The 26,762-nt window shown below is 65.2% G+C and overlaps 1 protein-coding gene across 1 annotated transcript; it reads left to right on the forward strand.

Moving 5' to 3' along the window:
• Nucleotides 1–645: 645 nt before the first annotated feature.
• On the forward strand, nucleotides 646–26,166 carry LOC141478374 (spectrin beta chain, non-erythrocytic 2-like; the record flags this gene model as incomplete). Its single annotated transcript, XM_074167467.1, has 28 exons — nucleotides 646–795; nucleotides 2,270–2,443; nucleotides 3,305–3,396; nucleotides 3,507–3,587; nucleotides 3,987–4,102; nucleotides 4,230–4,342; nucleotides 5,289–5,476; nucleotides 5,601–5,718; nucleotides 6,471–6,629; nucleotides 7,442–7,744; nucleotides 8,446–8,599; nucleotides 9,428–10,298; nucleotides 10,404–10,541; nucleotides 10,947–11,703; nucleotides 11,810–12,012; nucleotides 12,093–12,183; nucleotides 12,773–12,919; nucleotides 13,862–14,125; nucleotides 15,168–15,392; nucleotides 16,342–16,431; nucleotides 17,407–17,694; nucleotides 17,829–17,959; nucleotides 18,658–18,862; nucleotides 19,730–20,104; nucleotides 22,331–22,575; nucleotides 23,624–23,762; nucleotides 25,315–25,399; nucleotides 25,970–26,166. Coding segments are annotated over exons 1-28 (5,991 nt in total), but the record flags the coding sequence as incomplete, so codon positions are not given.
• Between the last annotated feature and the right edge of the window lie 596 nt (nucleotides 26,167–26,762).

Below are 26,762 nucleotides of genomic sequence, written 5' to 3' on the forward strand. Positions count from 1 at the left end.
GGGTCCCAGAGGGAATATGTGGGTCCCAGGGGGAATGTGTGGGTCTTGGGGGGGTGTCTCTGACCCCCGTGACCCCCCCCAAACGAGGGGAAAGGTGATGGAGAAGAAGACCCAGGGGGTATGGGGAGGTCTCAGAGGGTTTAGGGGAGTCCCAGGGGGGAATGTGTGGGTCCCAGGGCGAATGTGTGGGTCCCAGGGGGATGTGTGGGTCCCAGGGGGTTATGTGTGGGTCCCAGGGGGGGTTTTGGGGCATCTCTGACCCCCATGACCCCCCCCCCAAACAAGGGGAAGGTGATGGAGAAGAAGACCCAGGGGGTATGGGGAGGTCTCAGAGGGTTTAGGGGGGTCCCAGGGGGGGAATGTGTGGGTCCCAGGGGGAATATGTGGGTCCCAGGGGGAATGTGTGGGTCCCAGAGGGATATATGTGGGTCCCAGGGGTTATGTGTGGGTCTTGGGGGGGTGTCTCTGACCCCATTCCCCCCCCTAAACGAGGGTAAGGTGATGGAGAAGAAGACCCAGGGGGCACGGGGAGGTCTCAGAGGGTTTAGGGGGGTCCCAGGGGGGAATGTGTGGGTCGGGGGGGGGGGGGGTTTTGGGGGAGGTCCCTGACCCCCACATCTGTCCGTCCCCCCCACCCCCCAAGACGAACGAGAGGCGGTGCAGAAGAAGACCTTCACCAAGTGGGTGAACTCCCACCTGGCCCGAGGGACCTGTCGCATCGGGGACCTCTACAGCGACCTGCGGGACGGGCGGATGCTGCTGCGGCTGCTGGAGGTGCTCTCGGGGGAGCAGCTGGTGAGTGGGGGGACCCCCCCCCCACACACACACCCCCCCCCCAAACTCCCCCAGGCCACCCCCATGGGTGGGCACCCCCTTCCCTGGGACCCCAACACCCAGGATCTGCTGCCCCGGGACCCCCAACAACCCCCATCCCAGCCCCCCCCAGCCCCTGGGACCCCCCCTTGGGACCCCCAGATGTGGGACCCCCTCCCTGGGACACCCCCCCCCCGGGGTGGGGGACCCCCCATGGGGACCCCCCACACACAAACCCCCCCAAGGGACCCCCATGGGTGGGCACCCCCTTCCCTGGGACCCCAACATCCAGGATCTGCTGCCCCGGGACCCCCAACAACCCCCATCCCAGCCCCCCCAGCCCCTGGGACCCCCCCTTGGGACTCCCAGATGTGGGACCCCCTCCCTGGGACCCCCCCCCCCGGGGTGGGGGGACCCCCATGGGGAACCCCCCCCACACACAAACCCCCCCAGGGACCCCCATTGGGGGGCATCCCCTTCCCTGGGACCCCGACGCCCGGGATCTGCATCCCCTGGACCCCCTGGAACCCCCTTCCTGGAGACCCTGAGATGGGCACCCCCCATGGGGACCCCCAGGACCCCCCCGGGGTGGGGGACCCCCCATGGGGACCCCCCCACACACAAACCCCCCCCAAGGGACCCCCATGGGTGGGCAACCCCTTCCCTGGGACCTCAACACCCGGGATCTGCTGCCCCAGGATCCCCAACAACCCCCATCCCAGCCCCCCCAGCCCCTGGGACCCCCAGATGTGGGACCCCCTCCCTGGGACCCCCCCCCCCGGGGTGGGGGGACCCCCATGGGGACCCCCCCCCCGCAAACTCCCCCAGGCACCCCCATTGGGGGGGCATCCCCTTCCCTGGGACCCCAACGCCCGGGATCTGCTTCCCTGGGACCCCCAACACCCCCTTTCCTGGGACCCCCACCCCTGGGACCCCCACCCCACATCCTGGGGGGGTCCCTAACCCTGTCCCCCCCCCCATTTCCCCCCCCCCTCAGCCCCTGGGACCCCCAAGAACCCCCTTCCCTGGGACCTCCAACCCCAGGAACCCCCTTTCCTGGGACCCCCACCCCTCGGGACCCCCACCCCACATCCTGGGGGGGTCCCTAACCCTGTCCCCCCCCCCATTTCCCCCCCCCCTCAGCCCCTGGGACCCCCAAGAACCCCCTTCCCTGGGACCCCAACACCCAGGATCTGCTTCCCTGGGACCCCCAACACCCCCTTTCCTGGGACCCCCACCCCCGGGACCCCCACCCCACATCCTGGGGGGGTCCCTAACCCTGTCCCCCCCCCCCCATTTCCCCCCCCCCTCAGCCCCTGGGACCCCCAAGAACCCCCTTCCCTGGGACCTCCAACCCCAGGAACCCCCTTTCCTGGGACCCCCACCCCCCGGGACCCTCACCCCACCTTCTTGGGGGGGGGGGGGGTCCCTAACCCTGTGTCCCCCCCGGCCCCAGCCCAAGCCCACCAAGGGGCGGATGCGGATCCACTGCCTGGAGAACGTGGAGAAGGCGCTGACGTTCCTCAAGGAGCAGAGGGTCCACCTGGAGAACGTGGGCTCCCACGACATCGTGGACGGCAACCACCGGCTGACCCTCGGCCTCGTCTGGACCATCATCCTCCGCTTCCAGGTGACCCCCCACGTCCCGAGGGGGGGACACCCCGAAATGATGGGGGGGGAGAAGGGGGGGTCCTGGGGTCTGATGTGGGGGTTCTGGTCCCATCATAGGGGTTCCTGGATCTTCTATGGAGGTTCCTGGGTCTTCCATAGGGTTCCTGGAGCCATCATGGGGGTCCTGGACCTTCCATGGGGGTTCCTGGACCCATCACAGGGGTTCCTGGATCTTCTGGGGGGGGTCTTGAACCCACCTTGGGGGTCCTGGGGTCCAATGTGGGGGTTCTGGTCCCATCATGGGGGTCCTGGACCTTCCATGGAGGTTCCTGGATCTTCCATAGGGTTCCTGGAGCCATCATGGGGGTTCCTGGAGCCATTATGGGGGTCTTGGGTCTTCCATGGGGTGTCTCTGCACCCACTTGGGGGTCCCAGAACCCACCATGGGGGTCCTAGAGTTTGATGTGGGGGTTCTGGGGTCTGATGTGGGGGTTCTGGTCCCATCATGGGGATTCCTGGGTCTTCTATGGAGGTTCCTGGGTCTTCCATAGGGTTCCTTGACCCATCATGGGGGTCCTGGACCTTCCATGGGGGTTCCTGGGCCCATCGTGGGGGGGTCCTGGATCTTTTGGGGGGGGATGTCTTCGACCTACTTTGGGGTCCCAGAACCCACCTTGGGGGTCACTGGGCCCATTTGGGGGTCACTGCACCCACTTGGGGATCACTGGACCCACCGTGGGGGTCTCTCCTTCAACTGTGGGTCTGCCCACCGCACCCCCCCATCCCTAGCGATGGGGTGGTCCTGGGGACCCCCCACCCCCATTCCTCACCCCACACCTCTCTCTGCCCCACATCTCTGCCCCACACCTCTGCCCCCCAGATCCAGGACATCAGCGTGGAGAGCGAGGACAACAAGGAGAAGAAGTCGGCCAAGGACGCGCTGCTCCTCTGGTGCCAGATGAAGACGGCGGGGTATGTGTGGGGCAGGATGTGGGGCGGGGTGGGGTGGGGTAGTCGGGGGTCCCAGGGGTGGGGCTCACTTGGGGGTCCCAGGCTGAGCCAGCCCCCTGGCCCCACGGCAGGTACCCGGACATCAACGTGCACAACTTCACCACCAGCTGGAGGGACGGGTTGGCCTTCAACGCCATCATACACAAGCACAGGTGTGGGGCAGGGTGTGGGGCAATCTATGGGGCAGAGCATGTGGGGCAGGGGATGTGGGGCAGACGGTGACATCCACACGGGATGCAGGATGCTTGATGGGTGCCCTGGGGTGCATCACATGGGGTGTGGGAGGGAGATGTGGGGCAGAAGATGGGCTGTGGGGCAATCTATGGGGCAGAGGATGTGGGGCAGGGGCTGTGGGGCGCTGGGCAGGGGATGTGGGGGGCAGACGGTGATGTCCATGTGGGATGTGGGATGAGGGACGAGGGATGGGTGCCCTGGGGTGCGTCTCATGGGGTGTGGGAGGGAGATGTGGGGCAGAAGATGGGCTGTGGGGTGGGCTGTGGGGCAATCTATGGGGCAGAGGATGTGGGGCAGAGCCCGTGCCGCCGCCCCAGGCCGGACCTGGTGGACATGGAGACCCTACGCCGCTGCAACGCCCACTACAACCTCCAAAGCGCCTTCAACTTGGCCGAGCGGGAGTTGGGCTTGACCAAGCTGCTGGACCCCGAGGGTGAGGATGATGATGATGATGATGTGGGGCAGAAGAAGATGATGTGGGGCAGAAGAAGATGTGGGGCGGAGGTTGTGGGGGTCCATGAGGGTCACCCCTCTGCCCCCCCCCCCCCCAAACCAAGCAGACGTCAACGTGGACCAGCCGGATGAGAAGTCCATCATCACCTACGTGGCCACCTTCTACCACTACTTCTCCAAGATGAAGGCCCTGGCGGTGGAGGGGAAGCGCGTGGGGAAGGTGAGGGACAGACGGACGGACACCGGGGGGGGTGGGGGGACAGACGGACGAACACCAAGGGGGGGGCAGACGGACACGGGGAGGGACGGACGGAGGGGCGGAGAGAAGGTGGAGAAGGTGGATGAAGGTCCAAAGGGATGGGGGGATGGACAGATGGACATGGGGGATGGGGGGGACAGACGGATGGACATGGGGGGGGGAACAGATGGATGGACACCAAGGGGGGACAGACGGACACGGGGGTGGGGGGGGGACACGGGGAGGGACAGACGGAGGGATGGAGGGTTGGAGAGAAGGTGGAGAAGGTGGATGAAGGTCCAAAGGGATGGACGGATGGACAGATGGAGAGGGGAGATGGACGGACAGAGGGACATGGAGGGGGACAGACAGATGGACATGGGGGGAACACGGACGGACGGACACCAAGGGGGGACAGACAGACACGGGGTGGGGGGGGACACGGGGAGGGACAGACGGAGGGATGGAGGGAGATGGACGGAGGAGAAGGGATGGACAGACAGATGGATGGATGGGAGATGGACCAAGGGATGGACAGAGGGGTGGTGGGACAGATGGACAGACGGATGGACAGAGGGAGGGATGGACAGATGGACGGGCAGGAGCCATGGGGAGGGACAACGGATGGACCAAGGGATGGAGAAGGAGATGATGGACCAAGGGATGGAGAAGGAGATGATGGACCAAGGGATGGACAGAGGGGTGGTGGGACGGAGGGACGGACGGACAGAGGGAGGGATGGATGGACAGATGGACAGGCAGGAGCCATGGGGAGGGACAACGGATGGACCAAGGGGTGGAGAAGGAGATGATGGCCCAAGGGATGGAGAAGGAGATGGACCGAGGGATGGAGACAGGGATGGACCAAGGGATGGACAGAGGGGTGGTGGGACGGAGGGACGGGACGGACGGACGGACGTGGCGGCAGGTGCTGGAGGCGGCGCGGGAGGCGGAGGCGCTGGTGGAGAAGTACGAGGAGCTGGCGGGGGAGCTCCTGGCATGGATCGAACAGACCATCCTCATCCTCAACGACCGGCACTTGGCCAACGCCCTCCCCGGAGTCCAGAACCAGCTCCAGGCCTTCAACACCTACCGCACGGTGGAGAAACCCCCCAAGTGAGACCCCCCAACCCCCGCCCCACGGCCTCACCAGAAAGTTATGGAACCACCAGAAAGTTGTGGACCCACGGAAGGGTTGTGGGGCGCCGTGGGGCTGAGCGGGGCCTCTCCCACTCCATAGGTTCATGGAGAAGGGCAACCTGGAGGTGCTGCTCTTCACCGTCCAAAGCCGCATGAGGGCCAACAACCAGAAGGTCTACGTGCCCCGGGAGGGGAAGCTCATCTCCGACATCAACAAGGTGGGGCGGGGATGGGGGGGTGGTGGGGATGGTGGAGATGGAGATGGTGGTAGGGATGGGGATGATGAGAATGATGGAGATGATGGTGATGGGGATGAGGATGATGGAGATGATGTGATGGTGGTTGGGATGAGGATGATGAAGATGATGGTGATGGTGGTAGGGATGGGGATGATGAGGATGATGGAGATGATGGAGATGGTGGTAGGGATGGGGATGATGAGGATGATGGAGATGATGGTGGTAGGGATGGGGATGATGAGAATGATGGAGATGAAGGTGATGGTGGTAGGGATGGGGATGATGAGGATGATGGAGATGATGGTGATGGGGGTGGGGATGAGGATGATGGTGATGGTCACGGTGATGGGGATGATGATGATGGGGATGATGGAGATGAGGATGATGGAGATGATGGGGATGGTCACGGTGATGGGGATGATGGGGATGGTGGCGATGATGGGGATGAGGATGACAGTGGTGATGATGGCGATGATGATGGCGGTGCTGGTGATGCTGGTGCTGATGTTGAAGATGATGATGATGACGATGTTGATGATGATGATGATGACGATGTTGATGATGATGGTGGTGATGGTGATGCTGGTGCTGGTGCTGATGATGATGACAATGATGTTGATGTTGTTGATGATGATGTTGATGTTGTTGATGATGATGTTGATGATGTTGATGATGATGTTGATGATGATGATGATGATGGTGACGATGACGATGGTGCCGGCCCGTCTCAGGCGTGGGAGCGGCTGGAGAAAGCGGAGCACGAGCGGGAGCTGGCGCTGCGCACGGAGCTGATCCGGCAGGAGAAGCTGGAGCAGTTGGCCGCCCGCTTCGACAGAAAGGCCGCCATGAGGGAGACGTGGCTCAGCGAGAACCAGCGCCTGGTGGCACAGGTGACACCCCCTGGGGACACGGCGGGGGGGACAGGGCGGGATGGGGGGCTCACTCCCCACTGCCACCAACCCTGGGGACATGAGGACACGGTGGGACGGGGGTCCTGCTCCCCAGTTCCACCACCCCTGGAGAACCCAAGGTGTCTGGGGGTCCCACTCCCTACTGCCACCACCCCTGGGGACATGGGGACAAGGGTCCTGCTCCCCAGTTCCACCACCCATGAGGGGGTCTCGATCCCCACTGCCACCACCCTGGGGACATAGGAGGACATGGGTCCCACCCTGGGGACCTGGGGCATCTGGGGGTCCTGCTCCCCACTGCCACCACCCCTGGTGACCCCAAGGTATCTGGGGTCCCCAGTGCCACCAACCTGGAGATGTTTGGGGGTCCCACTCCTCAGTGTCACCACCTCTGGTGACCCCAAGGTGTCTGGAGGTCCTCAGTGCCACCAACCAGGAGATGTTTGGGGGTCTCACTCCACCGTTCCACCACACCTGGGGACATGGTGGGACACAGGTCCCACCCTGGAGACCCCAAGGTTTCTGAGGGTCTTGCTCCCCAGTGCCACCACCCCTGAGGACATGGGGGTCCCACTCCCCAGTGCCACCACCTCTGGTGACTCCAAGGTGTCTGGAGGTCCCCGGTGCCACCAACCAGGAGGTGTTTGGGGGTCCCGCTCCACCGTTCCACCACCCCTGAGGACATGGGGGTCCTGCTCCCCAGTGCCACCACCCCTGGGGACACTGGGGGACGTGGGGGTCCCACTCCCCAGTGCCACCACCCCTGGTGACCCCGAGATGTCCTCTCCCAGGACAATTTTGGGACGGACATGTCGGCGGTGGAGGCGGCGGTGCGGAAACACGAGGCCATCGAGACGGACATCGTGGCCTACAGCGAGCGGGTGCAGGCGGTGGGGGCGGTGGCCACCGAGCTGGAGGCCGAAGGCTACCACGACATCCGGAGGGTCCTGCGGAGGCGGGACACGGTGGGGGGGCTGTGGGACCACCTGCGGCAACTGGTGGCCGCCCGCAGGGAGAGGCTGGGCCTCCACCTGGAGCTGCAGAAGATGCTGAGGGACCTGGGGCACCTCATGGACTGGATGGAGGAGATGAAGGTGAGGAGGAGGATGGGGATGGGAACTGGGATGGGACAGGATGGGGATGGGATGGGATGGGATGGGATGGGATGGGATGGGATGGGATGGGGATGGGGATGGGATGGATGGGATGGATGGGGATGGGATGGGATGGGACGGGATGGGATGGATGGGGATGGGATGGGGATGGGATGGATGGGATGGGACGGGATGGATGGGATGGGATGGATGGGATGGGACGGGATGGGACGGGATGGATGGGATGGGATGGGATGGATGGGATGGGATGGGACGGGATGGGATGGGATGGGATGGGACGGGATGGGATGGGATGGGATGGGATGGGATGGGATGGGATGGGGATGGGATGGGATGGGATGGATGGGGATGGGATGGGATGGGATGGGATGGGATGGGATGGGATGGGACGGGATGGGATGGATGGGGATGGGATGGGGATGGGATGGATGGGATGGGACGGGATGGATGGGATGGGATGGATGGGATGGGACGGGATGGGACGGGATGGATGAGATGGGATGGGATGGATGGGATGGGACGGGATGGGATGGGATGGGATGGTATCGGATGGATGGGGACGGGATGGGATGGATGGGGATGGGACGGGATGGGTTGAGGATGAGGTATGATGGAATGAGGATGGTGGGCTTGGCTCATGGATGTCACCCTGTTGTCCCTGCCCATCGGGGGGTTCCCAGGGCCGGCTCCAGTCGCAGGATCTGGGGAAGCATCTCCACGGGGTGGAGGATCTCCTCCAGCTCCACGCCCTGGTGGAGGCCGACGTGGCCGCTCAGGCCGAGAGGGTCCGGGCGGTGGGAGCTGCCGCCCAGAGGTTCGCTGGGGACAGAGAAGGTCAGTGTGACTTCACGGGGAGGGGGGACACACACACAGGGACCCCCCCGACACACCCCGGGGTGGCCCCGTGGAACCCTGACACCCAGAGAATGGGGTGGCCCCTGGAGCTCTGACACCCAGAACCTGGGGTGGCCTCTGGACCCCCAAACCACTGGGGTGTCACCAAGACCCCCGAGGTGGCCCCTGGACCCCTGGGATGTCCCCAAGTCCACCAAGGTGCCTCCTGGACCCCCTGGACCCCTGGGATGTCCCCAAGACCCCTGAGGTGGCCTCTGGGCCCCCTGGACCCCTGGCATGTCCCCCCTTGAGATGTCCCCAAGCCCACCGAGGTGGCCCCTGGACCCCTTGGACCCCTTGGGATGTCCCTCCTTGGGATGTCCCCAAGCCCACCAAGGTGCCTCCTGGACCCCCTGGACCCTTTGGGATGTCCCCAAAGGTGGCCAGTGCCCCCTGGACCCCCAAGCCCTGGGATGTCCCCCCTTGAGATGTCCCCAAGCCCCCTGACGTGGCCCTTGGACCCCTTGGGATGTCCCTCCTTGGGATGTCCCCAAGCCCCCCGAGGTGCCTCCTGGACCCCTAGTCCCTTGGGATGTCCCCAAGCCCCTGAGGTGCCTCCTGGACGCCTGGGATGTCCCCAAGACCCCCGAGGTGGCCTCTGGAACCCCTGGACCCCTGGAATGTCCCCACTTGGGATGTCCCCAAGCCCCCCGAGGTGCCTCCTGGACCCCTGGGATGTCCCCAAACCCCCCCTTGGTGGGTGTCCTTTGGACCCCAATCCCTCCCCCATTATGGACCACCCTCCGGTTGCCCCCCACCCTTTCTCAGGCTACCAACCCTGCGATCCGGCCGCCGTGCGGGAGCGGGTGGCCCAACTGGAACTGGGCTACCGGGAACTGGTGGCGCTGGCCGGGCGGCGGCGTTCCCGGCTGGAGGAATCCCGACGCCTCTGGAAGTTCTTCTGGGACGCGGGGGAGGAGGAAGCCTGGATGGGGGAGCAGGAACGGCTCCTCTCCTCCGAGGACGTCGGCCGGGACCTCACCAGCTCCTTACGCCTCTTGAGCCAACACGCCGCCTTCCGGGGCGAGCTGAGCGCCCGGGCCGCCTCTTTAGAAGAAGCGCTAGCCCAAGGAAAGGATTTGGTAGCCCAAGGCGGGTTGGGGGCGGCGGAGGTGGCCCGGAGGGTGGTGGAGGTGGAGGGACGGTGGCGGGCGTTGGGGGAGCTGGCCACCCAACGGGAGAGACGCTTGAAGGAAGCCGCCGGCTTCTTCCAGTTCCAAGCGGAGGCCACCGACGTGGAGAGGTGGCTAGAAGACACCTCCCGTTTGGCCACCAGCCCCGAGTTGGGCCACGATGAATATTCCACTCGGAGCCTGGCCCGGCAACACCGGGAGGTTCAGGAGGAGGTGAGGAACCACCGTCCGGCCATCGACGCTCTCCAGGACCAAGCCAAAGCCTTGCCACCGGCTTTGGCCACCCGTCCCGAGGTTGCCCAACGGTTGCCGGAGCTGGACCGGCGTTACCGGGAGTTGGTGGCCCAAGCGGAAGGGAGGGGCCAGGACTTGGAGGACGCCTTGGTTTTTTACACCATGAGGAGCGAAGCCGACGCCTGCGGCCTCTGGGTGGGGGAGAAGGAGCAGTGGCTTCACGCCATGGAGGTCCCGGCCAAGCTGGAGGACCTGGAGGTGGTCCAGCAGAGGTGAGAGGTGGCCCACCCCACACCCCCCCGGTGGTGTGTCCCCAACGCCATGGGGTGCTGAGGTCCCCACCACCCCACCACCACCATGTTTTTCTGTCCCCCAAGGTTTGAGACGTTGGAGCCGGAGATGAACACCTTGGCCTCCCGGGTGGCCGCCGTCAACCGTGTGGCCCAGCAGCTGCTGGCCACTGAGAGGGGCAACCAGGAGAGCATCCGGGCCACCTGCGAGCAGCTCAATGCCAGGTTGGGTGGGGTTCTCCAGGAAGGGATGGGTTCTCCATGGCTTCTCCATGGGTTCTCCAGGCAGGAGGATAGGTTCTCCAGGAAGGGATGGGTTCTCCACGGCTTCTCCATGGGTTCTCCAGGAAGGGATGGGTTCTCCAAGGATGGGTTCACCGGGAAGAGATGGGTTCTCCATGGGTTCTCCAGTCAGGGATGGGTTCTCCATGGGTTCTCCAGGCTGGGATGTTCTAAGCAGGGATGGGTTCTCCAGGAAGGGATGTTCTGGGGGGGAATGGGTTCTCCAGGAATGGGTTTTCCAGGCAGGGATGGGTTCTCCAGGCAGGAGGATGGGTTCCTCCACCCCAGGTAGCCCCGGGGCAGGGTTGGGCACGTCGTAGCCCGTTCCTGACCCCTCTTGTGGCTCAGGTGGGACCGGTTCCGGGCATTGGCCGACCAGAAGAAGGAAGCCTTGACCTCAGCTTTGAACATCCAGAACTTCCACTTGGAATGTAACGAAACCACCTCCTGGATGAGGGAGAAGACCAAGGTCATCGAGTCCACCCAAGGCTTGGGCAATGACCTGGCGGGCGTCATGGCCTTGCAACGCAAGCTCTCGGGCATGGAGCGGGACCTGGAGGCCATCCAAGGGAAAGTGCGGGATCTACGAGCCGAGGGGGAGAAGTTAGCGGCCGAACACCCGGAGGAGAAGACCACCCTCTCCTCCCGCCTGACGGCCATCGAGGGGGTGTGGGAGGAGCTTCGGGGGAGCCTTCGGCGTCGGGAGGAGTCCTTGGGGGAGGCCAGCAAGTTGCAAGGCTTCTTGAGGGACCTGGCCGCCTTCCAAGCTTGGCTCTCCAGGACCCAACGGGAGGTGGCCTCCGAGGACGTCCCGGCCACCTTGGCCGAAGCCGAGAGGTCCTTGAGTCAACACGAGAGCATGAGGAAAGAGATCGCCCACTACGGGGACGACTACCGGGCCACCCGCGCCGTGGGCCACCAAGTCACCCGGGGCCAGACGGACGCCCAACACGTCTTCCTCCACCAGCGACTGGAAGCCCTGGACACGGGCTGGGAGGAACTGGGAAGGATGTGGGAGAACCGGCACCACCTCCTCTCCCAAGCCTTCGCCTTCCAACTCTTCCTCCGCGACTCCAAGCAGGTGGAAGGGGTCCTCAGCAACCAGGTGATGGGGCCACCAAAGGGGTGGAAATGGTGGCCAAAGGGTTGAAGGGGGGGGGGGGGAGGGAGGGACACACACCTGGAGGTGACACCTGGCTCTGGTGGGACAGGAATACGTCTTGTCCCACACGGAGATGCCGGGAACGTTGGCGGGAGCCGAAGCCTCTGTCAAGAAGCTGGAGGACTTCATGGCCACCATGGAAGCCAACGGGGAAAAGGTCCAAGGCTTGGTAGCCACCGGCCGCAAGTTGGTAGCCGAGGGCAGCCCCCACGCCGAGAAGGTGCAGGAGACGGTGGATTCGGTGGAGAGAAGGTGAGGGGGGAGAGGGGGAGGCCCCCACCCACCATGGGGTGACCCCCGTCCAGCCCTGACACCCCCCGATCCCTCCGCAGGCACCGGAGGAACCGGGAGATGGCTCAGGAGCTACTGGGAAAGCTGCGGGATAACTGGGAATTACAGCGGTTCCTGCAGGATGGGCAGGAGGTGGGTGATGGGGTGGGACTGGGATGGACTGGGATGGGGTGGGGATGGAGATGGGATGGGATGGGGATGGGATGGATGGGGATGGGATGGGATGGGATGGGGATGGGATGGGATGGGATGGGATGGGATGGATGGGGATGGGATGGGATGGGATGGGATGGATGGGATGGGATGGGATGGGATGGGATGGGGATGGACTGGGATGGGATGGGGTGGGGATGGGATGGGACGGGATGGGATGGAGATGGGATGGGGATGGGGATGGGATGGGATGCAATGGGATGGATGGGATGGGGATGGGATGGGATGGGACGGGATGGGATGGGGATGGGATGGGGATGGGGATGGGATGGGATGGGATGGGATGGGATGGATGGGGATGGGATGGGGATGGGATGGGGATGGGATGGGATGGGACGGGATGGGATGGGACGGGATGGGATGGGGATGGGATGGGGATGGGGATGGGATGGGATGGGATGCAATGGGATGGATGGGATGGGATGGGATGGGATGGGATGGGATGGGATGGGATGGGACGGGATGGGATGGAGATGGGACGTTCCCAACGGTCCCTGTGTCCCCTCAGCTCACTCTCTGGATCAACGAGAAGATGCTGACGGCCCAGGACGTCTCCTATGAGGAGGCCCGGAACCTTCACACCAAGTGGCAGAAGCACGAGGCCTTCGCGGCCGAGCTGGCGGCCAACAAGGGGTGGCTGGAGAAGATGGAGAAGGTGACCCCCCAACTCTTCCCGTTGACCCCCAACTCTTTCCGTTGACCCCCAACTCATGCCATTGACCCCTAACTCATTCCATTAACCCCTAAGTCATTCTGTTGACCCCCAACTTTTCCATTGACCCCCAACTCATTCTGTTGACCCCTAACTCATTCCATTGACCCCCAACTCTTTCCATGGACCCCAGACTCATCACGTTGACCCCTAACTCATTCCATTGACCCCCAACTCGTGCCATTGACCCCTAACTCATTCCATTAACCCCTAACTCATTCTGTTGACCCCCAACTTTTCCATTGACCCCCAACTCATTCTGTTGACCCCTAGCTCATTCCATTAACCCCCCAAGTCTTTCCATGGACCCCAAACTCATCACGTTGACCCCTAACTCATTCCATTGACCCCCAACTCTTTCCATTGACCCCCAACTCGTGCCATTGACCCCTAACTCATTCCATTAACCCCTAAGTCATTCTGTTGACCCCCAACTTTTCCATTGACCCCCAACTCATTCTGTTGACCCCTAACTCATTCCACTGACCCCCCAACTCTTTCCATGGACCCTAAACTCATCACGTTGACCCCTAACTCATTCCATTGACCCCCAACTCTTTCCATTGACCCCCAACTCTTTCCATTGACCCCCAACTCATTCTGTTGACCCCTAACTCATTCCACTGACCCCCCAACTCTTTCCATGGACCCTAAACTCATCACGTTGACCCCTAACTCATTCCATTGACCCCCAACTCTTTCCATTGACCCCCAACTCTTTCCATTGACCCCCAACTCATTCTGTTGACCCCTAACTCATTCCACTGACCCCCCAACTCTTTCCATGGACCCCAAACTCATCACGTTGACCCCTAACTCATTCTGTTGACCCCCCAACTCATTCCGTTGACCCCCCCCCCAACTCGTTCCGTTGCCCCCGCCAAGGAGGGTCATCAACTCGCCTCGGCCAAACCGGAGCTGGGGAAGGTGGTGCTGGAGAAACTGGTGTCCTTGCGGGGTCTGTGGGAGGAACTGGAGACCACCACCCGCACCAAAGCCCGGCGGCTCTTCGACGCCAACCGGGCGGAGCTGTGCGCCCAGGCCTGCGCCGCCCTGGGGGGGTGGTTGGCCGAGGTGGGGGCCCAGCTCCGCTCCGACGACTACGGCAAAGACCTCACCAGCGTCAACATCCTCCTCAAGAAGCAGCAGGTACCGGGGGCGGGGGGAGACACCCCCCCCCCCCCCCCCCCCACACACACACCCCCCAGGAGATGGGGCTGGGGAGGCGGGGGGGGGGACATGGGGGTCTAGATGGGGGTGGGAGGGTGGGGAGTGTGGGGGGCTGGAGGGGGTTAGGGGGGACATGGGGGGTTTAGGGGGGTGGGGGGGGACAGGGGGCTGTGGGGGGTTAGGGGGGTTGTGGGGGGCTTACGGGTTATGGGGGTGTGGGGCAACAGGGGTCTGTGGGGACAGGGGCTGGGGGGGGTTGGGGGAATGTGGGGGGCTTATGGGGGTGTGGGGCGGCAGGGGTCTGTGGGGACAGGGGTCTGGGGGGGTGAGGGGGGCTGGGGGGGGGATGTGGGGGCCTGTGGGCTTTGGGGATGGGGGACAGGGTTCTGGGGGGACAGGGGGGGTCTACAGGGGGGTGGGGAGCTGTAGGGGGACAGGGGGCTGGGGGGGCAGGGGGGTCTACAGGGGGGTGGGGAGCTGTGGGGGGATAGGGGGTCTGTGGGGACAGGGGGCTGGGGGGCTGGGGGGGGGTTAGGGGGGATGTGGGGGTCTTAGGGGGGGTGTGGGGCGACAGGGGTATGGGGGGGAATGGGGGGTTTGGGATGACGGGGGGCTTTGGGGATGGGGGGCTCTACAGGGGGGCGGGGGGCTGTGGGGGGGCTGTGGGGGGACGGAGGGGCTGTGTGGGGGGGGGTGGGGGGAACATGGGGGGGTCTGTGGGGACAGGGATGTGGGGGACAGTGGTACCCAGGGATGCTCAGGGATGGGATACAGAGGGATGGGGTGCAGGGGAGGTGGGGGTGCCCGTGGGGGGGGGTCCCTCACCCCATGGGGGGGTCCCTCACCCCTTGACACCCCCCCCCCCCCCAGATGCTGGAGATGCAGAAGGAGGTGGAGGGGACAGGGATGCTGGGGGACAGGGATGCGGGGGGACAGTGGTACCCAGGGATGCTCAGGGATGGGGTGCAGGGGACGTGGGGGTGCCCGTGGGGGGGTCCCTCACCCCTTGACCCCCCCCCAGATGCTGGAGACGCAGACGGGGGTGCGGGAGAAGGAGGTGGAGGCGGTGCGGGCGCAGGCGGAGGCGCTGAGCCCCGAGGACCCGCGGGCGGCCGAGGTGCGGGAACGGGTGCGGACGCTGGAGCGGGAATTCCGGGGGCTGCGGGAACCGCTGCGGGAACGGCGCCGGGGGCTGGTGGCCTCCCGGGAGGAGCATCAGTTCCGCCGTGACCTGGAGGACGAGATCGTGAGTCCCCAACATCCCTGTCCCCCAGTGTCCCTGTCCCCCCAGTGTCCCCCCAGTATCCCTGTCCCCCAATGTCCCTCACCCCTGGTGTCCCTGTGCCCCCAGTGTCCCCCCAGTATCCCTGTCCCCCAATGTCCCTCACCCCCGGTGTCCCTGTCCCCCCAACATCCCTGTCCCCCAATGTCCCTGTCCCCCCAGTGTCCCCCCAGTATCCCTGTCCCCCAATGTCCCTCATCCCCAGTATCCCTGTCCCCCAATGTCCCTCACCCCCGGTGTCCCTGATCCCCCCAGTGTCCCTGACCCCAATGTCCCTGTCCCCCCAACATCCCTGTCCCCCAGTGTCCCTGCCCCCCAATGGCCCCCCAACATCCCTGTCCCCCGCTGTCCCTCACCCCCGGTGTCCCTGTCCCCCAATGTCCCTGTCCCCCCAACATCCCTGTCCCCCTGTCCCCCAATGTCCCTCATCCCCAGTGTCCCTGACCCCAATGTCCCTGTCCCCCCAACATCCCTGTCCCCCAATGTCCCTCACCCCCGGTGTCCCTGTCCCCCAACATCCCTGTCCCCCAATGTCCCTGACCCCCGGTGTCCCTGTCCCCCAATGTCCCTGTGCCCCCAGTGTCCCCCCAGTATCCCTGTCCCCCAATGTCCCTCACCCCCGGTGTCCCTGTCCCCCCAACATCCCTGTCCCCCAGTGTCCCTGCCCCCCAGTGTCCCCCCAGTATCCCTGTCCCCCAATGTCCCTCACCCCCGGTGTCCCTGATCCCCCCAATGTCCCTGACCCCAATGTCCCTGTCCCCCCAACATCCCTGTCCCCCAGTGTCCCTCACCCCCGGTGTCCCTGTCCCCCAACATCCCTGTCCCCCAACATCCCTGTCCCCCAATGTCCCTGTCCCCCCTGGCTGCTGGATCCCCCCCCCTCTGACCCCCCACTGTCCCTGTCCCCCCCCAGCTGTGGGTCAAGGAGCGCCGGGCCCTGGCCGTGTCCACGGACCACGGGAAGGACCTGCCCTCGGTTCAGCTCCTCATCAAGAAGAACCAGGTGGGTCCGGGGCCACCACGATGTCCCCAAGGAGGGGGTTCAACCACCCCTTGGGGGGTCATCATGTCCCCAAGGAGGGGTCCCCTCCCATCCCCGAGGCCACCTCTGTCCCCAACCAGGGGTTCTTCCCACCCTTGGGGCCACCATGTCCCCAACCAAGGGTTCACACCATCCCTGGGGCCACCGTGTCTCCAACGAGGGGGTCCCACCACCGTGGGGGCCATCAATGTCCCCAACCAGAGCGTCCCACCACCCTGGGGGGCACCGGCGTTGGGTTCCCACCATCCATGGGGCCACCAATGTCCCCATAGAAGGGTCCCACCATCCTGGGAGCCACCACTATCCCCTTTGGGGGGGTCCCCCCATCCTGCTGTCCCCTTTGGGGGGGTCCCACCATCCCACTGTCCCCATGGGGGGGGGTCCCACCACCCTGGGGGCCACCACTGTCCCCATAGAAGGGTCCCACCATCCTGGGGCCACCACTGTCCCCTTTGGGGGGGTCCCACCATCCTACTGTCCCCATGGGGGGGTCCCCCCATCCTGCTGTCCCCTTTGGGGGGGGTCCCACCATCCCACTGTCCCCGTGGGGGGGGTCCCACCACCCTGGGGGCCCCCACTGTCCCCTTTGGGGGGGTCCCACCATCCTGGGGGCCACCACTGTCCCCATAGTGGGGTTCCACCATCCTACTGTCCCCATGGGGGGGGTCCCACCACCCTGGGGGGCCACCACTATCTCCTTTGGGGGGGTCCCACCATCCCACTGTCCCCATAGGGGGGTCCCACCACCCTGGGGGGCTCCCACTGTCCCCTTTGGGGGGGTCCCACCACCCTGGGGGCCACCACTATCTCCTTTGGGGGGGGTCCCACCATCCTACTGTCCCCATAGGGGGTCCCCCCATCCTGCTGTCCCCACCTGGGGGTCCCCCCCACCCTGGGTCACCCCAGACACTCACCCTCTGCCCCCCACCTCCCCAGACTCTACAGAAGGAGCTCCAGGGCCACCAGCGACGGGTGGAGGAGCTCCTGGGGCGCAGCACCACCGCCGGCGGCGGGGAGGGGGGGAGCACGTTTTCGGGGTTCCCCGCCGAAAGGGGGGTGCAGGAGCTGCGGGAGGCCTGGGGGGAGCTGAGGCTGCAGGCGGAGCAGCGGCACCGGCGGCTGGAGAAGGCCTTGGCCGCCCACCAGTTCCTGCGGGACGCCGCTGAAGCCGAAGCTTGGATGGGCGAGCAGGAGCTCCACATGCTGGCCCAGGAGAAAGCCAAGGTTGGTCCCCCCCAACTTCCCCCCGCCCCCCCCCCAAAAAAAAAAACCAACCAAAACAATCCTCCTGGAGGTTGTCACCTCCACCACCACCACCACCACCCCCCCTGAGGTGTTGTCTCCACTCCTCCTGGTAGGACGAGCTGAGTGCCCAAGCCATGGTGAGCAAGCACTTGGTGCTGGAGCAGGAGCTGAGGGATTACGCCCAGACCATCCAGGCGTTGGCGGCCCAAAGCCGGGACATGGTGGCCAACGGGCACCCCGAGAGGTAGGGGACGAGCGAGGAGACTTAGGGGTGAGGGGGGGGGGTCTTCTGGCACCTCCCGTCCCCCTAGCCATCGTCCCAGGAGGTCCCTGTCCCCCTGTTCCTTCATTCCGTGAGGTCCCGGTGGTCCCGGCATCATCTCCCAACCCCATGGCCATTGTCTCATGAGGTCCCTGTCCCCCCCTGCCACCTCCTGTCCCCACATCCATCATCCCATGAGGTCTATGTCCCCATCACCACCTCCCAGCCCCATGGCCATCATCCCACGGGTCCCCTGTCCCCACATCCATCATCCCATGAGGTCCATGTCCCCATCACCACCTCCCAGCCCCACATCCATCATCCCATGGTGTCCCTGTGTCTCCATCACCACCTCCCAGCCCCACATCCATCATCCCATGGTGTCCTTGTGTCCCCATCACCACCTCCCAGCCCCATGGCCATCATCCCATGAGGTCCCGGTGTCCCCCTGCCATTGTCCCATGGTGCCCTTGTGTCCCCATCACCACCTCCCAGCCCCACATCCATCATCCCATGGTGTCCCTGTGTCCCCATCACCACCTCCCAGCCCCATGGCCATCATCCCACGGGTCCCCTGTCCCCACATCCATCATCCCATGGTGTTGCCCCCCCCTGCCACCCCAACCTGGGGTGTGACGTTGTGACGTTGACGTTGTCGTGTCGTCCCCCCTGTTCTCCAGCGAGCGGCTGGGGCTGCGTCAGGCGCAGGTGGAGAAGCTGTACGTGGGGCTGACGGAGCTGGCGGGGGAGCGGCGGGGGGTCCTGCAGGAGCAGCAGCGCCTCTGCCAGCTCCGCCGGGACCTGGACCACCTGGAGCAGTGGGTCCAGGAGCGGGAGGTGGTGGCCGCGTCCCACGAGCTGGGGCAGGACTACGAGCACGTCACGGTACGGGGGGGGGGACAATGTTGGGGGGGGGGGGGGTTGTCCTGCTTCTGGCAGAGGGGGGGGGGGGTGGGTGGGATAAATTATGGGGGTTCTTGTGGGGTGGGGTGTCCCCTAGGTCCCCAAAACGTCCCCAAAATGCCATCCTAGACACACAGGGTGTCCCTCAAAGGCCATCTCCAACATGTGGGGTGTCCCCTGGGTCCCCCAAATGTCCCTCAGATGCCATCTCTTGACACGTGGGGTGTCCCCTGTGTCCCTAAAATGTCCCCAAAGTGCCATCCTAGACACACGGGGTGTCCCCTGTGTCCCCAAAATGTCATCCCAGACACCTGGGGTGTCCCCTGGGTCCCTAAAATGTCCCCAAAATGCCATCCCAGACACATGGGGTATTCCTCAAAGGCCATCTCCAACATGTGGGGTGTCCCCTGGGTCCCCAGAATGCCATCCCAGACACCTGGGGTGTCCCCTGTGTCCCTAAAATGTCCCCAAAATGCCATCCTAGACACACGGGGTGTCCCCAAAATGCTATCATCTCCAACACATGGGGTGTCCCCTATGTCCCCAAAACGTCCCCAAAATGCCATCCTAGACACACGGGGTGTCCCCTGTGTCCCCAAAATGCCATCCCTGATACGTGGGGTGTCCCCTGTGTCCCTAAAATGTCCCCAAAATGCCATCCTAGACACACGGGGTGTCCCCAAAATGCCATCTCCAACACATGGGGTGTCCCCTATGTCCCCAAAACGTCCCCAAAGTGCCATCCTAGACACACGGGGTGTCCTCTGGGTCCCCAAAACGCCATCCTAGACACATGGGATGTCCCCAAAATGCCACCCCTGACCCATCTCTCCCCCCCCCTCCACCCAGATGCTGCGGGAGAAGTTCCGGGAGTTCTCGCGGGACACCAGCAGCATGGGGCAGGAGCGGGTGGACGCGGCCAACGGGTTGGCGGACGCCCTCATCGCCGCCGGCCACTCGGAGAACGCCACGGTGGCCGAGTGGAAGGACGGGCTCAACGAGGCTTGGGCCGACCTGCTGGAGCTGATGGACACCCGCTCCCAGATGCTGGCCGCCTCCTACGAGCTCCAACGCTTCTTCCACGACGCCCGGGAGACCCTGGCCCAGATCCGGGAGAAGCAGCAGGGCTTGCCCGAGGAGGTGGGGAGGGACCTCAACACGGCGGAGGCCATGCAGCGCCTCCACAGCGCCTACGAGCACGACATCCAGGCCCTCAGCGCCCAGGTGAGGGATGGTGGGGACGTGGGGAGATGGTATGGGGGACGTGGGGACGTGAGGTGGGGACGTGGGGGTGGTGTGGGGACATGGAGACGTGTCATGGGGACATGGGGAGATGGTGTGGGACGTGGGGAGATGGTGTGGGGATGTGGGGAGATGGTGTGGGACGTGGGGAGATGGTGTGGGGATGTGGGGAGATGGTGTGGGACATGGGGAGATGGTGTGGGGACATGGGGTGGCGTGGGGAGATGGTGTGGGGACGTGGGGAGATGGTGTGGGACATGGGGAGATGGTGTGGGACATGGGGAGATGGTATGGGACGTGGGGAGATGGTGTGGGGACACGGGGAGATGGTGTGGGGACATGGGGTGGTGTGGGGAGATGGTATGGGACGTGGGGAGATGGTGTGGGGGACGTGGGGACATGAGGTGGGGACGTGGGGTGGTGTGGGGACATGGAGACGTGTCATGGGGAGATGGAGACGTGTCATGGGGAGATGGTATGGGACGTGGGGAGATGGTATGGGGGACGTGGGGACGTGAGGTGGGGACGTGGGGTGGTGTGGGGACATGGAGACGTGTCATGGGGACATGGAGACGTGTCAGGGGGACATGGGGAGATGGTATGGGATGTGGGGAGATGGTATGGGGGACGTGGGGACGTGAGGTGGGGACGTGGGGTGGTGTGGGGGCATGGAGACGTGTCATGGGGACGTGGGGAGATGGTGTGGGGACATGGGAACATGGTGTGGGACATGGGGAGATGGTGTGGGACGTGGGGAGATGGTGTGGGACGTGGGGAGATGGTGTGGGGATGTGGGGTGGCGTGGGGACATGATATGGGGACGTGAGGACATGGGGTGGGGACACGGGGTGGCATGGGGCCATGGGGTGGAGATGTGGGGACATGATGTGGGGACATGGGGAGATGGTGTGGGGTGGTGGGACATGGGGTGGGGACGTGGGGTGGTGGGAGAGGGATGTGGGGCGGCGTGGGGACACGGTGTGGAGATGTGGGGAGATGGGGTGGGGACATGGGGACACGTTGTGGGGACGTGGGGTGGTGGGACACGGGGTGGGGAGATGTGGGGGGACGGTGTGGGGCCGCGGTACGGAGACGTGGGGCCGTGCTGCGAGGAGACGGGGACGCGGGGACGTCATGGCCGTGTGGTGGGGGGGGACACCGTGTGGGGAGGGACGTGGGGCGGCGTGGGGACACGGTGGCCCCCCCCAGCCCCCACCGTTGCCCCCCAGGACCCATCGCTGGCCCGTGGGGGGGGGGGGTGGGTGTCTGTTGGTTGCCCCCCCGAGGCCTCTGGGGGCGGCCATCTTGACTAGGCCTCAATTTTATTTTATCCACTTTTGGTGGCCCAAACTCCTCATTCACTGGCCCATTCCCCCCCCCACCAGGTGCGGCAAGTGCAGGAGGACGTGGGGCAAACAGCCCCCATTGCTGGCCCGTGGCGGGGGTCTGTTGGTTGCCCCCCGAGGCCTCCCTGAGGGTCATCCCCCCCCCCAGGCCCCTGGGGGCAGCCATCTTGACTAGGCCTCAATTTTATTTGATCCACTTTCGGTGGCCCAAACTCCTCATTCACTGGCCCATTCCCCCCCCCATCAGGTGTGGCAAGTGCAGGAGGACGTGGGGCAACTAGCCCCCATTGCTGGCCCATGGAGGGGGGCCAGTAGTTGCCCCCCAGGCTTCCCCCTGCCCCCTCTCCAGGGCCTTGGGGGCAGCCATCTTGACTAGGCCTCAATTTTATTTTATCCACTTTTGGTGGCCCAAACTCCTCATTCACTGGCCCATTTCCCCCCCCCCCCATCAGGTGCGGCAAGTACAGGAGGACGTGGGGCAAACAGCCCCCATTGCTGGCCCATGGCGGGGGTCTGTTGGTTGCCCCCCGAGGCCTCCCTGAGGGTCATCCCCCCCCCCAGGCCCCTGGGGGCAGCCATCTTGACTAGGCCTCAATTTTATTTTATCCACTTTTGGTGGCCCAAACTCCTCATTCACTGGCCCATTCCCCCCCCCATCAGGTGTAGCAAGTGCAGGAGGACGTGGGGCAACTAGCCCCCATTGCTGGCCCGTGGAGGGGGGCCAGTAGTTGCCCCCCAGGCTTCCCCCTGCCCCCTCCCCAGGGCCTTGGGGGCGGCCATCTTGACTAGGCCTCAATTTTATTTGATCCACTTTCGGTGGCCCAAACTCCTCATTCACTGGCCCATTCCCCCCCCCCAACAGGTGCGGCAAGTGCAGGAGGACGCGGGGCGACTGGCCAAGGCTTACGCGGGGGAGAAGGCGGCCGAGATCCGGCGGCAGGAGCAGGCCGTCAGCCAGGCCTGGGCCCAGCTGCGGGGCAGCAGCCATGGCCGCCGCCGCCTCCTCCTCGACACCGTCGACAAGTTCCGCTTCCTGCGGGCGGTGAGGGACCTCCTGCTCTGGATGGACGGCGTCCGCCTGCAGATCGAGGGCCAGGAGAGGCCGCGGTGAGGGGACACGGCCCCGCTGTCACCCCCTGGCCCCACGGCGGCGTCCCATGGGGGCCACGTCCCCCCCTGTCACCCTCCTTCCCCGTCATCATCGTCCCATGGGGTCCGTCTCCATCGTCCCACAAGGACCGTGTCCCCTCCTGCCACCTCCTGTCCCCACGGCGGCGTCCCATGGGATCCATGTCCTCCCTGTCACCTCCTGGCCCCATCATCATCACCCCACGAGGTCCATGTCCCCTCTGTCCCCACGTCCATCACCCAACGAGGTCCATGTCACCTCCTGTCACCTCCTGTCCCCACATCCATGGTCCCACAAGGTCCATGTCCCCCCGTCCCCTCCTGTCCCCACGTCCATCATCCCATGAGGTCCATGTCCCCTCTGCCATCCCCTGTCCCCACATCCATGGTCCCATGGGGTCCATCTCCACCCCTCTGTCACCCTTCATCCCCATCATCATCATCCCAAGGGGTCCATCTCCATCACCCCACAAGGTCCATGTCCCCCTCGCTGTCACCTCCTGTCCCCACATCCATGGTCCCACAAGGTCCATGTCCCCTCCTGTCCCCACATCCACGGTCCCACAAGGTCCATGTCCCCTCCTGTCCCCACATCCATCATCCCATGAGGTCCATGTCCCCTCCTGTCCCCTCCTGTCCCCACATCCATGGTCCCATGAGGTCCATGTCCCCTCCTGTCCCCTCCTGTCCCCACATCCATCATCCCATGAGATCCATGTCCCCTCCTGTCCCCTCCTGTCCCCACATCCATGGTCCCATGAGGTCCATGTCCCCTCCTGTCCCCACATCCATCACCCAGCGAGGTCCATGTCCCCTCCTGTCCCCACATCCATGGTCCCATGAGGTCCATGTCCCCTCCTGTCCCCACGTCCATCACCCCACAATCTCCACACACACCCCCCCCTCCATGTGGCCGGGGGGGTGGGGGTGGGGGTGTCAGGGGGAGGAGGTGGGGGGTGGTGGTGTGTCGTTGTCCCCCGTGGTGACATTGTCCTCCTCCTCCCCCACCCCGTGTCCCCCTCCGCAGGGACGTGTCCTCGGCCGACCTGGTCATCAAGAACCACCAGAGCATCAAGGCGGAGGTGGAGGCCCGGGCCGACAGCTTCCAGGCCTGCGTGGCCATGGGCACCGCGCTGCTGGACAAGGGCCACTACGCGGCCGACAAGGTGGGTGGCACCTGTCCCCTGTCCTCCTGTCCCCTTGTCCCCCCTGTCCTCCTGTCCCTATGTCCCCATGTCCCCCCTGTCCCCCTGTCCCCTTGTCACCCCTGTCCCCATGTCCCCATGTCCCCCTGTCCCCATGTCCCCCCTGTCCCCCTGTCTCCCTGTCCCCCTGTCCCCATGTCCCCCATGTCCCCCCTGTCCCCCTGTCCCCTTGTCCCCATGTCCCCCCTGTCCCCCTGTCCCCATGTCCCCTTGTCCCCATGTCCCCTTGTCACCCCTGTCCCCATGTCCCCCTGTCCCCCTGTCCCCTTGTCACCCCTGTCCCCTTGTCCCCCTGTCCCCCTGTCCCCCCTGTCCCCATGTCCCCTTGTCCCCCTGTCCCCATGTCCCCCCTGTCCCCCTGTCCCCATGTCCCCCCTGTCCCCATGTCCCCCCTGTCCCCCTGTCCCCATGTCCCCCCGTCCCCATGTCCCCCCTGTCCCCCTGTCTCCCTGTCCCCCTGTCTCCCTGTCCTCCTGTCCCCATGTCCCCCCTGTCCCCCTGTCTCCCTGTCCCCCTGTCCTCCCTGTCCCCTTGTCCCCTGTCCCCATGTCCCCTTGTCCCCCCTGTCCCCTTGTCCCCCTTGTCCCCCCTGTCCCCCTGTCCTCCTGTCCCCATGTCCCCATGTCCTCTTGTCCCCCCTGTCCCCCTGTCCCCCCTGTCCCCCTGTCCCCTGTCCCCCCTGTCCTCCTGTCCCCTTGTCCCCCCTGTCCTCCTGTCCCTATGTCCCCATGTCCCCCCTGTCCCCATGTCCTCCTGTCCCCATGTCCCCCCTGTCCCCATGTCCTCCTGTCCCCTTGTCACCCCTGTCCCCTTGTCCCCATGTCCTCTTGTCCCCCTTGTCCCCCCTGTCCCCCTGTCCCCCTGTCCTCCTGTCCTCCTGTCCCCATGTCCCCTTGTCCCCCATGTCCCCCTGTCCCCTTGTCCCCCTGTCCCCCTGTCCTCCTGTCCCCATGTCCTCTTGTCCCCCCTGTCCCCATGTGCCCTTGTCCCCCCTGTCCCCTTGTCCCCCCTGTCCCCCTGTCCTCCTGTCCCCCTGTCCCCTTGTCCCCTTGTCCCCCTGTCCCCATGTCCTCCTGTCCCCTTGTCACCCCTGTCCCCCTGTCCCCTTGTCCCCATGTCCTCTTGTCCCCCCTGTCCCCCCTGTCCCCTTGTCCCCCTGTCCCCCTGTCCTCCCTGTCCCCTTGTCCCCCCTGTCCCCATGTCCTCCTATCCCCTTGTCACCCCTGTCCCCATGTCCCCTTGTCCCCATGTCCCCTTGTCCCCTTGTCCCCCCTGTCCCCCTATCTCCTTGTCCCCCCCTGTTCCCCTTGTCCCCGTGTCCCCTTGTCCCCCACATCCCCATCCCCATTTCCCCCTCCCCATGTCCTCATCCCCGTGTCCGTGTCCCCATCCCTGTCCCCCCTGTCCCCTTGTCCCCATCCCTGTGTCCCCCCCGCCCAGAGCCCCACACTTCCCCCCCCCCCCCCCCCCCGCCATGTTTTCCCCCCTCCCACCCCCCAAACTTTGTCCCCAGATCTCGGAGAAGCTCTCGCAGCTGCAGGAGCGTCGCCGGGACATCGGGGACCGCTGGAAGGAGAAGATGGACTGGCTGCAGATCGGTGAGCTGGGGGGGGGGGGGGACCGGGATGGGGGGGGACACGGGGGTCCCCGGTGACACCCCATGTCGTCCCCCCCGCGGTGCTGGAGGTGCTGATGTTCGGGGAGGACACCAGCTTAGTGGAGGCCCCCGGGGTTTGGGGGGCTCTGGGGGGGGGTCTGAGGGGGACATAGGGGTCTGGGGAGGGGCATGGGGGTCTGGGGGGGGGACACAGGGGTCCCCGGTGATACCCCGTGTCCCCCCCCCCGCGGTGTTGGAGGTGCTGATGTTCGGGGGGACACCAGCATGGCGGAGGGCTGGCTGTGGAGCCAGGAGCCGCTGGGGGTTGTGGGGGGTCTGGGGGGGTCTGAGGGGGACATGGGGGTCTGGGGGGGGCACGGGGGTCCCTGGTGACACCCCGTGTCCCCCCCCAGCGGTGCTGGAGGTGCTGATGTTCGGGGGGGACGCCAGCATGGCGTAGGGCTGGCTGTGGAGCCAGGAGCTGCTGGGGTTTGGGGGGCTCTGGGGGGAGTCTGGGGGGGACATGGGGGTCTCCGGTGACACCCCCGTGTGTCTGTCCCCCCCCCCGCAGTGCTGGAGGTGCTGATGTTCGGGCGGGACGCCAGCATGGCGGAGGCCTGGCTGTCGAGCCAGGAGCCGCTGGTGCGCTCGGGGGAGCTGGGGAGCAGCCTGGCGGAGGTGGAGAATCTCATCAAGCGCCATCAGGGCTTCCAGAAAGCGGCCGCCGCCTGGGAGGAGCGATTCGCAGCCCTGGAGAGGCTCACCACCGTGAGTTTCGGGCTGGGAGGGGGGGCCCGGGGGCGGTGGGGACAATGGCAGGCTGAGGACTGGCACTCTCGGTGCATGTACTGAGCCCCCCCTGCCTCCCGGTGCTGAGGACCGGCGCATTCAGTGCATGTACTGAGTCCAGGTGCTGAGGACTGGCGCGTTCGGTGCATGTACTGAGTCCAGGTGCTGAGGACTGGCACTCTCAGTGCATGTAACGAGCCCCCCCGCCTCCCGGTGCTGAGGACTGGCGCGTTCGGTGCATGTACTGAGTCCGGGTGCTGAGGACTGGCACTCTCAGTGCATGTAACGAGCCCCCCCTGCCTCCCAGTGCTGAGGACCAGCGCGTTCGGTGCACGTAACGAGCCCCCCCGTGTCCCACTGCTGAGCCCGGACACGCTCGGTGCATGTACTGAGCATCCAGTGCTGAGGACTGGCACGTTCGGTGCATGTAATGACACACACACACCCCCCCCCCGCCGTGTCCCTTTGCTGAGCCCCGACACACTCAGTGCACGAGTGACCCCCCAATTCACTTGTGCCCCCCAGAGCTGAGCCCCAACACACTCAGTGCACAAGTGACCCCCCCAATTCACAAC

Source organism: Numenius arquata, unplaced genomic scaffold, assembly GCF_964106895.1.
Source record: "Numenius arquata unplaced genomic scaffold, bNumArq3.hap1.1 HAP1_SCAFFOLD_1222, whole genome shotgun sequence".
In the NCBI taxonomy this organism is placed as follows: domain Eukaryota; kingdom Metazoa; phylum Chordata; class Aves; order Charadriiformes; family Scolopacidae; genus Numenius; species Numenius arquata.